Source organism: Eleutherodactylus coqui, chromosome 10 (assembly GCF_035609145.1).
Source record: "Eleutherodactylus coqui strain aEleCoq1 chromosome 10, aEleCoq1.hap1, whole genome shotgun sequence".
Lineage (NCBI taxonomy): Eukaryota > Metazoa > Chordata > Amphibia > Anura > Eleutherodactylidae > Eleutherodactylus > Eleutherodactylus coqui.
Window position 1 is genome coordinate 116,877,642 of NC_089846.1, and position 12,555 is coordinate 116,890,196.

At 45.4% G+C, this 12,555-nt stretch overlaps 1 protein-coding gene across 1 annotated transcript in view; it reads left to right on the forward strand.

Moving 5' to 3' along the window:
• The window catches only part of NRK (Nik related kinase), a 294,683-nt gene that overhangs the window by 125,907 nt on the left and 156,221 nt on the right, over positions 1 to 12,555 (forward strand). Inside the window, exon 11 of the mRNA XM_066581768.1 lies at positions 372 to 444. Coding sequence (XP_066437865.1) covers positions 372 to 444 — 73 coding nt within the window. The remainder of the gene's footprint in view (positions 1 to 371; positions 445 to 12,555) is intronic.

Sequence of the window (12,555 nt, forward strand, 5' to 3'; positions counted from 1 at the left end):
AATGGACCCCAAGGTCGCCTTCATGTCTTGTGCATGCAAAATTGCGTAGTTGCGCATCTTAAAATCAAATTAGTCAATTGAATAGTTGGAACCATCGGTGTGTATTTTTATTGTGCAGGTCTTTTGCAATTGTGCGCGCAAAAATTACGGTAAAATACGCCAATGCGCACCCAACCATGTGAAGCCGGCCTAAGCCACGCAGTTAAAGCAAAAAAGAGTATAGAAGCCAGGAAAGACTAAATGATGGATTTACATATAAGGGAACTTCCTTTGTTCACACATTTGCGCACTTCCAGCCAGTTGGCAGTAACTGTTTGGTAGCTGACAGATATGCCCGCCGATACTAGATCCTGCCTTTTGTTTTCTTTCAGATGAAACAGGATACGAGTACAGCGGAAGTGAGGAGGAGGATGATGAGATGAATGAAGATGAAGGAGAGCCAAGGTAAGTGAAGGCACCGCTACTAACTAATGTCCCAGAGGACAAGGTATCCTCACTAAAGAGCATGAAAGATCATTCCAGGTAAATGGCGCAGGACTCATCCGGCCTGCCGGTGATCTACACTACGGAAGATAAAGGACTCGGCTGCGGTATAAGCTCTATATTGGCTGTCAAAGTCAAACTAGATTAAAAAGTTATTTTCGAAGCTTAGAGCCGCGCCATCACCCCAACCTGCAAGAGCGTATTTATAGTTAAATAGAGCATTTCCAAGATTTTATAGGAATTACATTACAATTCATTTATGGTAAATCTGATAGCGCCAACATATTCCATGGTGTTGTACAGAGATGTATATCCACATCAGCCGCCGTCTCTGCTGGTGTTCAGATTGTCAATTTTCATATCATAAGAGCACAAATTGGGGCACTTCCATATGGTAATTGGTAAAAGCAAAGAAAATGGGAGTCAATGTGTGTATTTGCCTATAAATCCCTCAAATGACTATACGGATTGTTCGCCAGCAGATTAATGGCAATAGGCATCCCTAAAGGCCCATTTACACCAGCAGATCACTCAAACTAAAGTTTGAGTGACAGCTTTGAGCGATCATTTTGCATAAAGCATTATGTAGCTACTCAGCTACTTAATAGCAATTAGGTTTGCAAATGAAGCCTTCCCTGAATGCAGTTAATAGCCCCAGGGCTCTTATCTGCACTCAGATCCTTTGTTCTCCATAGGCAAACAAATGCTATCAGCACTCTGCTTGGAGAACCTCTGATAAAAGGGAGTGACGATTTTTAGGTTAGACTGAATTTAAGCAGCAGATAGCAGTGCCCGAAAAGCGCACGATAGGCGTGTGTTTAGATGCGCCAATGATCGTTAAAACGATCGCCGATTAGTGATTTTTTTTTTAGTGATCGGCTGCTGTAAATGGGCCTTTACCCAACAGAGTATCTTAACGTCAATCTGCATTTTTTTTTAAACATGTTTTTGGGTTTACATTTTGCAAAAAGTGTTTAAAGGGTACCAGGCACCAAGTATAGACATTATAAACCCGCCCACTCCCCATGAGAAAGTCAGTGCATGCATAGAGATGAATGGCAGTGCATGCACAGCCTTCAGAAGCGTCAAGCTTGCTGTGCATGCGTGGCCTTTTGAAATTGGGCAAGTATGAAGAATGTCTCTCTGGACTCCACATTAAACTATGAGCACTATAGCTTAGTTTATGATGCTTATAGTTGACGGGTACCAGCTAATGGAAATCGGCTTTAACCCTTTAGTAACCAGCCTATTTTGTGCCTTAAAGATCAAGCGATTTTCATTGTCGCATTGCAAGAGCCGTAACTTCCTCATATAACTGTATGAGGGCTTTTTTTGGCGGGACGAGTTGTATATTTCAGTGGCACCACTCTGAGGCTGGATTCAGATGAATGTACATCTGCTATATCGGGATTTCACGCCAAGCCAATATACGGTGTGTCTCTCTGCAGGGGGGGGGGGAGCCTGGAAGAGCCAGGAGCAGTGCTCTGAGCTCCCGCCCCCTCTCTGCCTCCTCTCCGTCCCTCTACACTATTTGCAATGGGGAGAGGCGGGACAGGGGCGGGGCTAATTCTCACCACTTAGCCCCACCCCAATCCCACCTCCTTTCATTGCAAATAGTACAGAGGGGGCGGAGAGAAGACAGAGAGGGGGCGGGTGCTCAGTTCCTGCTCTTGGCTCTTCCACCCCCCCCCCCCCACAGATGAGGACACCGTATATCGGCTGGGCGTGAAAACCGAGCCGATATACGGTCGTCTGAATCCCCTCTGAGGTAGATACGGTATGTGTTGTATCACATTACATTGGTGGAAAGAGCGGGGAGATGAAAAAGCGCTGCTTAACCTAAGCAGAAAGTGCTAATATGCCGACGGAGAGAAGATGAAGCCGCGGCGAAGGGAAGATCCGGAGCGGGTGAGTAAATTCCGATTTTGGTCTCACACGGATCCGGACGGCTTCCATAGGCTTCAATAGAAGCCCGCGGGAGCCGTCCCCGCTGGAGACCCGCACGAAAATGGAGCATGGTCCAGATTTTTTCATGCTCCATTTTTTTTAAAATCACTTTTATTGACGATCCGCAGGTATTTATCTACCCGTGGGTGGTCAATGCATCCCTATGGGGTGCGGATCCGCGGGCAGGAGAAGAGTTAAAATCTGCTGCGGATTTTAATTCTTATTTTGCCCGTGGACATGAGGCCTTAGGGCACCCATAAGGCCTCTCCTCTCTACATAGGGAGACCAATGCTATGAATAAAGCATTATAGTTGGGAGGCGCTGTTAAAGTTCCTTGGCCGCAGTGCAAAACCTGTAAGTTACACCTCTGGGACGGACGGACGCAGCGCGGCAGGGCTGGTGAATTGAAAGATAGATGCAAAGAGGGGGGGGCGGATGGACGGACGCATAAAGCAATGGCAGCAGAGAGGGCAGGCGGATGGATCATTGGCATAATTATAAGGGATGCAGTTGCACCCGGGCCCAGGAGCCTCAGGGGGCTCATAAGGCCTCTCCTCTATATAGGGAGCCCAGTGCTATGAATAAAGCATTATAGTTGGGGCACTGTGATAGGTTTTTGCATTGGAGCCCAGGAGCTTCAAATTACTACTCTGGGACAGGCGGGACACATGGATGCAAAGAGGGATGGGCTGGATAGATAGATAGACCAGAGGGCTCTTGCTATAGGTAGGGTTTTCAAATTTCATCACTAGCGAAACATGTACTATCACGGCTGACAGTCGATGTCACTCCACGCAGACAGCCAGAGCACTGCTGCAGGATCCCAGAGGGGAGCGGTTAGGCATTCACTTTTTTTGTAGTGCTGCTGGCGCAGTCAGAAATGTGATACTAAAGTTGTGCCATGTTTTGGGTAACGCTGCCCATTCATTTCAATGGTTGACATTCAGCTGAACTAAGCCAAAGATAGAGCATACATCGCTATCAGAGCGCAGGGTTGAAGATGCTGGGTTTTGACACCTGTGTGAGAAGCCCCATTGAAATGAATGGGAGCGTTGTACAGCGTGTAGCGCTGCATTGAAAAGCCAGCATTAAATACTGTAAAAAAAAAAAAAAAGTGTGTGAACTTGTAAAGAGTGATGCTGTTCAATATCACTTACCTGCGCTGGTGAAGCTGCAGCAGCAGGTCTGCTCCGGTGAAGCTGCAGCAGCAGGTCCGCTCCAATGCTTAGTGAGACTCAACAGCCCCAATTCAATGACGTTATAGAGAAACCCTGAAAAGGATTATGGGAGTTTCCACTAATATAAAAGGTCACACAGTAGTCAGGATTTGATCAAGAGCCACTGCAGAGACCGGTCACTGGGCTGAGGTGGCTGTTTCTTCATATGTAAACTTGTACTACTTTTTGCAAAGCAAGATCTGTTGCTCCTTTAGAAACCCCAAGCATTATATATGGCGCCAGTAGTGGAATCAAGCTTCAGTATTGCTCCAAGTAGTCATTTAAAGAAAGTGAACTTGTATACAAGATCTGTTCCAGTTCCTACAAAGTGCCTTAAGGCTCATTTACATGCAAATACAATCTTTCAGAGGATTTAAAGATTGACAGTACTAGCACTCATTCTGCATAAAATGCTAATGAACATTAATGTTGATTAGCACTTTATTAGTTTCATTTGAATGTAAATGAGCCTCCAGGAGCTGCTTACAGAACACAGCAGGCAGTCCGAGCTCTGCAATTAGTTTTTCTTGCATGGGCTGTCAGCTGAATATAATCAGCACGCCTGAACAGGATACAGTTATATATACACTCCAGTTGAATGATTGATCTTAAGCTCACCTAAAGTTGCGCCACATTTTCAGCAGCGCTGCCCATTCATTTCAATGGGCGATGTTCGGCAGACAATGGCCATAGATAGAGCATACGTCGCTGTTGAAGATGCAGCGTTTTGACGCTTGTGTGAACGGCCCCATGATGCTTAAAGAGACAGGCCCCAATTTAATGTTTTTATAGAAAGACTCTGAAAAGGATTATGGGAGTTTACACTAATATAAAAAAAATGACAGAGCAATCAGGAATGGATACAGACTGCAGAGAATGGTCGGTGGTTTTCAGGTGCTGTTCTTTCCCTTTACTTTCAGCAAAGCAAGATCTGTTCCTTTAGAAACCCCAAGCTTCACATATGGTGGCAGTAGTGGAATCGAGCTTGAGCATTACTCTAAGTAGTCATTAAAGAGTAATTAACTTATGTATGCAAACAAATCTTTAGCAGGAGTCGGCTCCACGTGAAGTAAGCCTCTTTATTGACGTCTCTTAAAAACAGACATGAAAACTCCAAAGTATCAGACATGTTCGGCTGCAAACCAGCCTTTCACAGCTGCAGACATGAGTGAACATGAATCCTTGTAAAACATTAAAGGAACCCAAATACAACATGTCCGTCTTCATTCATTGACCAATTGGCATAGATGTTAAAAATCTGTAACTTTCCACATATCGTCTTGCATCTAAAATTCAGTGATTAACCCTATAAGAGAAGGAATTCCTTGAACATACATAACGTTTAGTATGTTATATGATCATGAAACCAAGTTACCAAGAACATTAATCGTAGGAATAAGTAATCTAGTAAATGCGAAACAAGTTATTAATGTCGACATACCTCGTCATTCAGACCTGTTTGTAAAAGCTTTTCCCTGGGATGCCAAATCCATGCATGAGCGATCCATGATTGTAGGAAGAGTATATGTTCTCATGTATAGTATTCTTCATAATACATGCATGCTCACCACATTCATGTCAAGGTTTTGCATTAACGCTGATCATGTTTGTATGTAAATTACACCATTGTGTTCCATTTCTCTAGTATTTGGAAACCACATGGATTTGGAAAAAACATCATATAGAATCTAATGGTTACAACATTGGGCAATATCATCACAGTGTGATATATATATATATACACACACATACCAAGGAAAACCTGGGCCCAGTATTTTGTCCACAACCAAGCAAAACCCATATGACTCCATTTTCTAATTAGGAGGTCTATAGTGCTCCACTGAAGAAATAAGATTCCATATGAAAGTCTATGTTCTAATGCACAAATCCTTGCCAACAATCCATGGCAGGGGTCCTCAGCTCCAGTCCTCAGGGACCACCAACAGGTCATGTTTTCAGGATATCCTATGGTAAGAACACCTGTGGCAATGTCTGAGGCACAGACAATAATTACATCACCTGTGCAATACTGAGGAAATTCCGAAAACATGACCTGTTGGTGGTCCCTGAGGATTAGAGTTGGGGAACACTGATCCATGGGGACTAAGCAACTGGTGCACAGATGACTAAATAAATCCTTGCCCGTGTACATACAGCGATTAAATTTAGATTATTCTGAATGTTTCCCAATAGGTAATTCAATACATCAAGGAACGCAACTAACAGATCCCAAACAATGTAACAGGATATTCTTAATTTGTGTGGATAGCAAAATATGCACACTTAAAGAAAATGTTAGAGCTCCACTATATGAATGCCACTCCAAAAAAGATCAGGTGGTTAAACTAGGGCCTTCCACAATCCACAGGGTGCATTGCCTAGCTGTTACATGTGCAGGCCCATATACTAGTGTGACACTGCAGCAGAAAAAAAAAATTTTTTCTCTTATTTTTTTCCCCTCCCCTGTTGCATACACTATGGCTGGGGTCACACGGGTCATACTCCCAGCGGAAATTTCACGGCTATGCTGCAGCAAAAAATAAAAAAAATTTTAAAAAAGTTTTCCGTTGGGAAAGTGCAACTTCAAAACCTGCTGCACTTAGCCATGGGTTTTGGAGCATCTTGGCCGCATGCTCTTCCATTGTGGCTAGCACTCCCATAGAGGAGCAAGGCTGCAACAGAAAAAAAAAAGACACGCTGCGGCAAGGGAATTCATGCTGCAGCGCCAATTAATGCTGGTTTTGCTGCAACGGATTGGCCGTACCATGTGGACAAGATTTCTGACAAATCTCATCCACATGGCTGGCTAATTCCAGGATTTGCAGCCACAGGTAAATTCACAGCAGCGAAATTCCACATGGAATTTCCACAGCAAATACGCCCCGTGTGGACCCAGCCTAAAACGTTCCTTCCTTTTAAAAAAAACCAAAATACTCCTCCAAAACACATTTAATATACAAAACGTCTACATTAAACTTAGGGCTTATTCAGACCGTATATCAGCCGGGTTTTCACGCCGGCCGATATACGGCATCCCTCTCTGCAGGGGGAGGAGGCTGGAAGAGCCGGGAGCAGTGCTCTGAGCTCCCGCCCCCTCTGCACTATTTGCAATGATAGATCGGACAGAGGCAGAGCTAATTTACAAGACTTAGTTCTGCCCGCTCCCATTGCAAATAGTGCCAAGGGGTGGAGAGGAGGCAGAGAGTTGCCAGGAGCTCAGTGCGCCACTCCCGGCTCTTCCAGCCTCCTCCCCCTGCAGAGAGAGACGCCATATATCGGCTGGGCGTGAAAACCTGACCCATATACGGTCGTCTGAATAAGCCCTTATATGTATAAATGACAGGGAGGAGCAACATAATGTTAATGCCAAGTTGTAAAGCTTCTATCCTCAGTTATATAATAGGTCCAGTCTATAGTGGAGACCATTGGGAGTTCTTGTGTTCAATTAGAATATTGAATATGCCCCTATTTAAAACTATTGAAATGAATGGGAGTGTTGTAGAGTTTAACACTGTGCTGTACAAAGATAGTCCGTGTGAGAAGGCCTTAGTTATAGTGCAAGGGTTATGCGGTTACAACTTTTGTATCCCATCATTTACCTGCACTGGTGCCACTGCAGCAGCATGTCTGCTCTGATGCTTAATAAGACTGAACAGCCCCAGTTCAATGATTTCATAGAGAGACCCTGAAAAGGATTATGGGAGTTTCCGCTAATATAAAAGGTCACACAGATCAATCAGGTAGTAATCGATCAAGAGTCTGTGCAGGGAATAGTCAGTGGGTTGCTGGTAGCCGGTCTTCACATGTAAAGTTATGCTGGTTTCAGCAAAGCAATATCTGTTCTTTTAGAAATCCCAAGCTTTACATATGGTGGCAGTAGTAGAATCAAACTTGAGTATTGTTCAAGCAGTTATTTAAAGAAAGTGAAGAGCTTATGTATAAGATTTGTTCCAGTTTCTACAAAGTGTCTTAAGGCGCTCACTTACATACAAAGACAATCTTTCAGAGGATTGAAAGATTGAGAGTTCTAGCAATCGTTCTGCATAAAATGCTATAGAATACTAACGTCCATTAGCACTTTATTAGTTTCATTTGCATGTAAATGAGCCCCCAGGAGCTGCTTTCAGAACACAGTGGGTGGTCTGAGCTCTGCAATCAGCTCCTTGATTCTTGCATGAGCTGTCAGCTATATACAATGTAATCGGCGCTCCCGTGCAGAACACAGCATGTGGTCTGTTATCTACTCTCTGATGGATTTCAGGGCTTATTTAGACGACCATATATCGGCTGCGTTTTCAAGCTAAGCCGATATACGGTGTCCTTGTCTGCAGGGGGGGAGGATGGAAGAGCCCGGAGCAGGAACTGAGCTCCCGCCCCTTGCCACTATTTGCAATGGGAGGGGCGGGATGGGGGTGGAGCTAAGTGCTGTTATTTAGCTCCGCCCCTGTCTCACCCCCTCCTATTGCAAATAGTGGCAAGGGGCAGAAAGGGGGCGGGAGCTCAGTTCCTGCTCCTGGCTCTTCCATCCTCCTTCCCCTGCAGACAAGGACACCGTCTATCGCCCGGGCGTGAAAACCCAGCTGATATACGGTCATCTGAATAAGCCCTGAAGCTCACATGTAGCATTTACACAAGATTAACGCTCATGCCATTGGTCAAACGAATTTGGTGAAAATGGGGCTTTAGTCTTCCAAAACAACAGGGGGTGTTCAAGAAAAAACTTTACAAGGAAGACAAGTACATCAAAACTGGACTGTGGGACATTCATAATGTAGTTGGGCAAAAACAGGACCTTGATTTACACCAATTGTATGAGCAAGGTTAACTGTAAACTGGTAAGGCTAACTTTGCATTGGCGAGCGTGATATTAGGTTGTGAATCTTGCCTCCATATCATGCTCCCCATCATATGATTTCTCCAAGGATGCAAGGTGTTCATGTTAAAGCAACCTCACATCACTTAGAAGAAGCAATCCTCCTTCAGTGGCTGACGGCCACAGCTGAAGAATCCCTGAGTTTCTTAATTTGCTTTCAATGGGAGATCTCATGGTGGAGCCGCTGGCCCCATTGGAAACAATGGGCTGTGATGCGAGAGCACGTAGCAGGGTTAGACATGCTTTGATTTGTTTCCTGCATCATGTTGTGGCACCATGTAGGAAGACATTAACTGTGTATGACCCCGATCAAAAGAATGGGCTTCATATGTGTCTCACAACGGCACAAGTCTTGTGCTACTTTTCATGCCAGTATGAAGGCACTCCAAGTGTTAAGCAACCTACTACACCTTTTCTTCCTCATTGAAAGTCAGATTTTGTATAGTGTGTGGTCATCCAGACAGGAGAGCAAATACAACAGTTGGTTGTGCCAAAGAGGTTCAGATTAGAAATTCTGATATTGGCACATCTTCCTATTGCTGGTCATTTGTTCTATTGGCCTGGCGTTTATGATGAAGTAACCGCTTATTGTAGTTGCCCTCTATGCCAGTACACTGATCCTGCCCCTCCTAAGGCTGCATTCACACGAACGTATATCGGCTCGGTTTTCACGGCGAGCCAATATACGTCGTCCTCATCTGCAGGGGTGGGGGGGGGAGGATGGAAGAGCCAGGAGCAGGAACTGAGCTGCCGCCCCCTCTCTGCCTCATCTCCGCCCCTCTGCACTATTTGCAATGGGGAGAGGCGGAATGGGGGTGGGGCTAATTTTTGGAATGTAGCCCCGCCTCCTTTCATTGCAGAGCTTATGTCAATGCCAGTAATAAGCAAATTAATATTGGCTTATCAATTATTGGCAATGGATGGTTGGTATAGATATCATTGGTAGAGATGAGCGAACGCGTTCGTCCGAGCTTGCTATTCGTGCGAATATTAGGGTGTTCGGGATGTTCGTTATTCGTAACGAACACCATGCGGTGTTCTGGTAAATTAAACTTTCTTCCCTGAGACGTTAGCGCTTTTTTTTGGCCAATATAAAGACAGGGAAGGCATTACAACTTCCCCCTGCAACGTTTAAGCCCTATACCACCCCCCTGCTGTGAGTGGCTGGGGAGATAAGGTGTCACCCGAGTATTGAAATCTGCCCCTCCCGCTGCTCGCTATGGATGCATTCTATATGCGCTCAATGGGGCCAGCGGCAGCAGCGCTGACCCCATTGAGAACATATAGAAGACAAATCCTTCTTCTCTGGCACAGCTGTAACAGCTGTAGCAGAGAAGAACGATGTTTGCCCATTGAATTCAATGGAACCGGCAATACAGCCGACTCCACTGAATGCAATGGGCTGCCGGCGATCGCAGGATGAATGGTCGGAAAGGGGTTAAATATATAACCCCTTTCCTGCAATTCATCCAGAAATGTGTTACACTAAAAATATATACCGGCGTATAAGGCGACGGGGCGTATAAGACGACCCCCCAACTGTCACCTTATACGCCGGTAATACAGTGGAGCAAAGAATAAAAAGCATTACTTACGTTTTTAGATGATCTGCGGCGCTCCTGCAGGCTGTCACTCCCTCCTGGTCCACGGCAGACAAGCTTTCTCCACGAAAGACTTTAAATCCCTGCCTCCAGAAGCACATGTGCCTTCAGCCAATCACAGCCAATGACAATGATGTCATTGAATGGCTGTGATTGGCTGTGTTTCTGGAGGCGGGGATTTCAAGCCTTGAAATCCCCGCCTCCAGAAACACAGCCAATCACAGCCATTCAATGACATCATTGTCATTGGCTGTGATTGGCTGAAGGCACATGTGCTTCTGGAGGCAGGGATTTAAAGTCTTTCGTGGAGAAAGCTTGTCTGCCGTGGACCAGGAGGGAGTGACAGCCTGCAGGAGCGCCGCAGATCATCTAAAAACGTAAGTAATGCTTTTTATTCTTTGCTCCACTGTATTACCGGCGTATAAGGTGACAGTTGGGGGGTCGTCTTATACGCCCGGTCGCCTTATACGCCGGTATATATTTTTAGTGTAACACATTTCTGGATGAATTGCAGGAAAGGGGTTATATATTTAACCCCTTTCCGACCATTCATCCTGCGATCGCCGGCAGCCCATTGCATTCAGTGGAGTCGGCTGTATTGCCGGTTCCATTGAATTCAATGGGCAAACATCGTTCTTCTCTGCTACAGCTGTTACAGCTGTGCCAGAGGAGGACGATCTTTATGCTGACAGTGGGGGGGGGGGGGCACTCTTGCCGCTATTGTGGCTTAATAGTGGGACCTGTGAACTTGAGATGCAGCCCACCATGTAGCCCCTCGCCTGCCCTATCCGTCACTGTGTCATTCCCATCACTTTCCTGAATTGCCCAGATTTTCACACATGAAAACCTTAGCGAGCATCGGCGAAATACAAAAATGTTCCGGTCGCCCATTGACTTCAATGGGGTTTGTTGTTCGAAACGAACCCTCGAGCATCACGGGAAGTTCGTTACGAATAACGAACACCAGAACATTTTGGTGTTCGCTCATCTCTAATCATTGGTCCTCTAGAGCAGGGGTCCCCAACTCCAGTCCTCAGGGACCACCAACAGGTCATGTTTTCAGGATATTCTATGGTAAGAACACCTGTGGCAATGTCTGAGGCACCAACAATAATTACATCACCTGTGCAATTCTGAGGAAATCCTGAGAACATGACCTGTTGGTGGTCCCTGAGGACTGGAGTTGGGGAACACAGCTCTAGAGAAGTTCTAAAAATTGTTCTATTCTTACCATAGTAGATAACTACACTAAGTACCCTGAGGCCATTCCCATGTAACCGCTATGGCCCTTTTACACGGGATGACAGTCGGGTAAATGACTGCACAAGCTCTGATGTCATCGCTAAGGTCATTAGCGCTCGGGTGGAGCGTTTACACTGATGGGCTTCACCACTGGATCGCAGGCTTCTTACTGCTTCTCGCTCCGTGCTTTACCTTCTATGTGAAGTGGGTAGTGATTACACTGAACAATAAGCCTGCGATCCAGGGATGGTTTTTATGGTGACAGTTAGTGATAACTTTTATAGGAATTGTGAGCTTTTTTGTATTTACACTTCACAATTATTACTCAAATTTGTTTGAGCGATAATCTTCCTGTGTAAATGGCCCATTACTACTAAAAAAGTTGCTGAGGCAATTTTAAATGTTTAGCAGGGTTGGATTACTCAAGCATATCTCTACCGATCAAGGTAGTTATTTTACCCCTTCTTCCCTGACAGAATTGTATTCACTTCTTGGCTTTCAGCCTCTGAGAACTACCCCCTACCATCCACAAATAGATGGGCTAAAAGAAAAATATAACCAAACACTGAAAACAATGGGACAAATAGTTGCCTTTTTTATTTGCGTATTGTGAGGTTCTGAGGAGTCTATAGGACCATAGAGTTGGAAGGGACCTCCAGGGTCATCGGGTTCAACCCCCTGCTCAATGCAGGATCACTAAATCATCCCAGACAGATATTTGTCCAGATTTTGTTTGAAGATTTCCATTTAAGGAGAATTCACCACCTCCCGTGGCAACCTGTTCTACTCATTCATCACCCTCAGGGCTTATTCTGACGACCGTATATCAGCCGGGTATTCACGCCGGCCAATATACGGCGTCTCTCGCTGCAGGGGGAGGAGTCTGGAAGAGCCAGGAGCAGTGCTCTAAGCTCCTGCTCCCTCTCCACCAACTCTCCGCCCCTCTGCATTTGCAATGAGAGGAGGCAGGGCGAGGGTGGGGCTAAGTTTCAGGAATTAGCTCCGCCCCATCCCACCTCCCCTTTTTAAACTTTTTTTTTCTTCGTCTTTTGCCTGTGAATCTAAGGTCGCCATGATAATACATAGCAGTACTTCTGTATTGCAATGCATTATCGCTAATTATAGCACTCATAGGCCATGGTGGACCCAGATGGCATTGTCTGGCCTCCAGATACCTTGGCACGCCATCTAC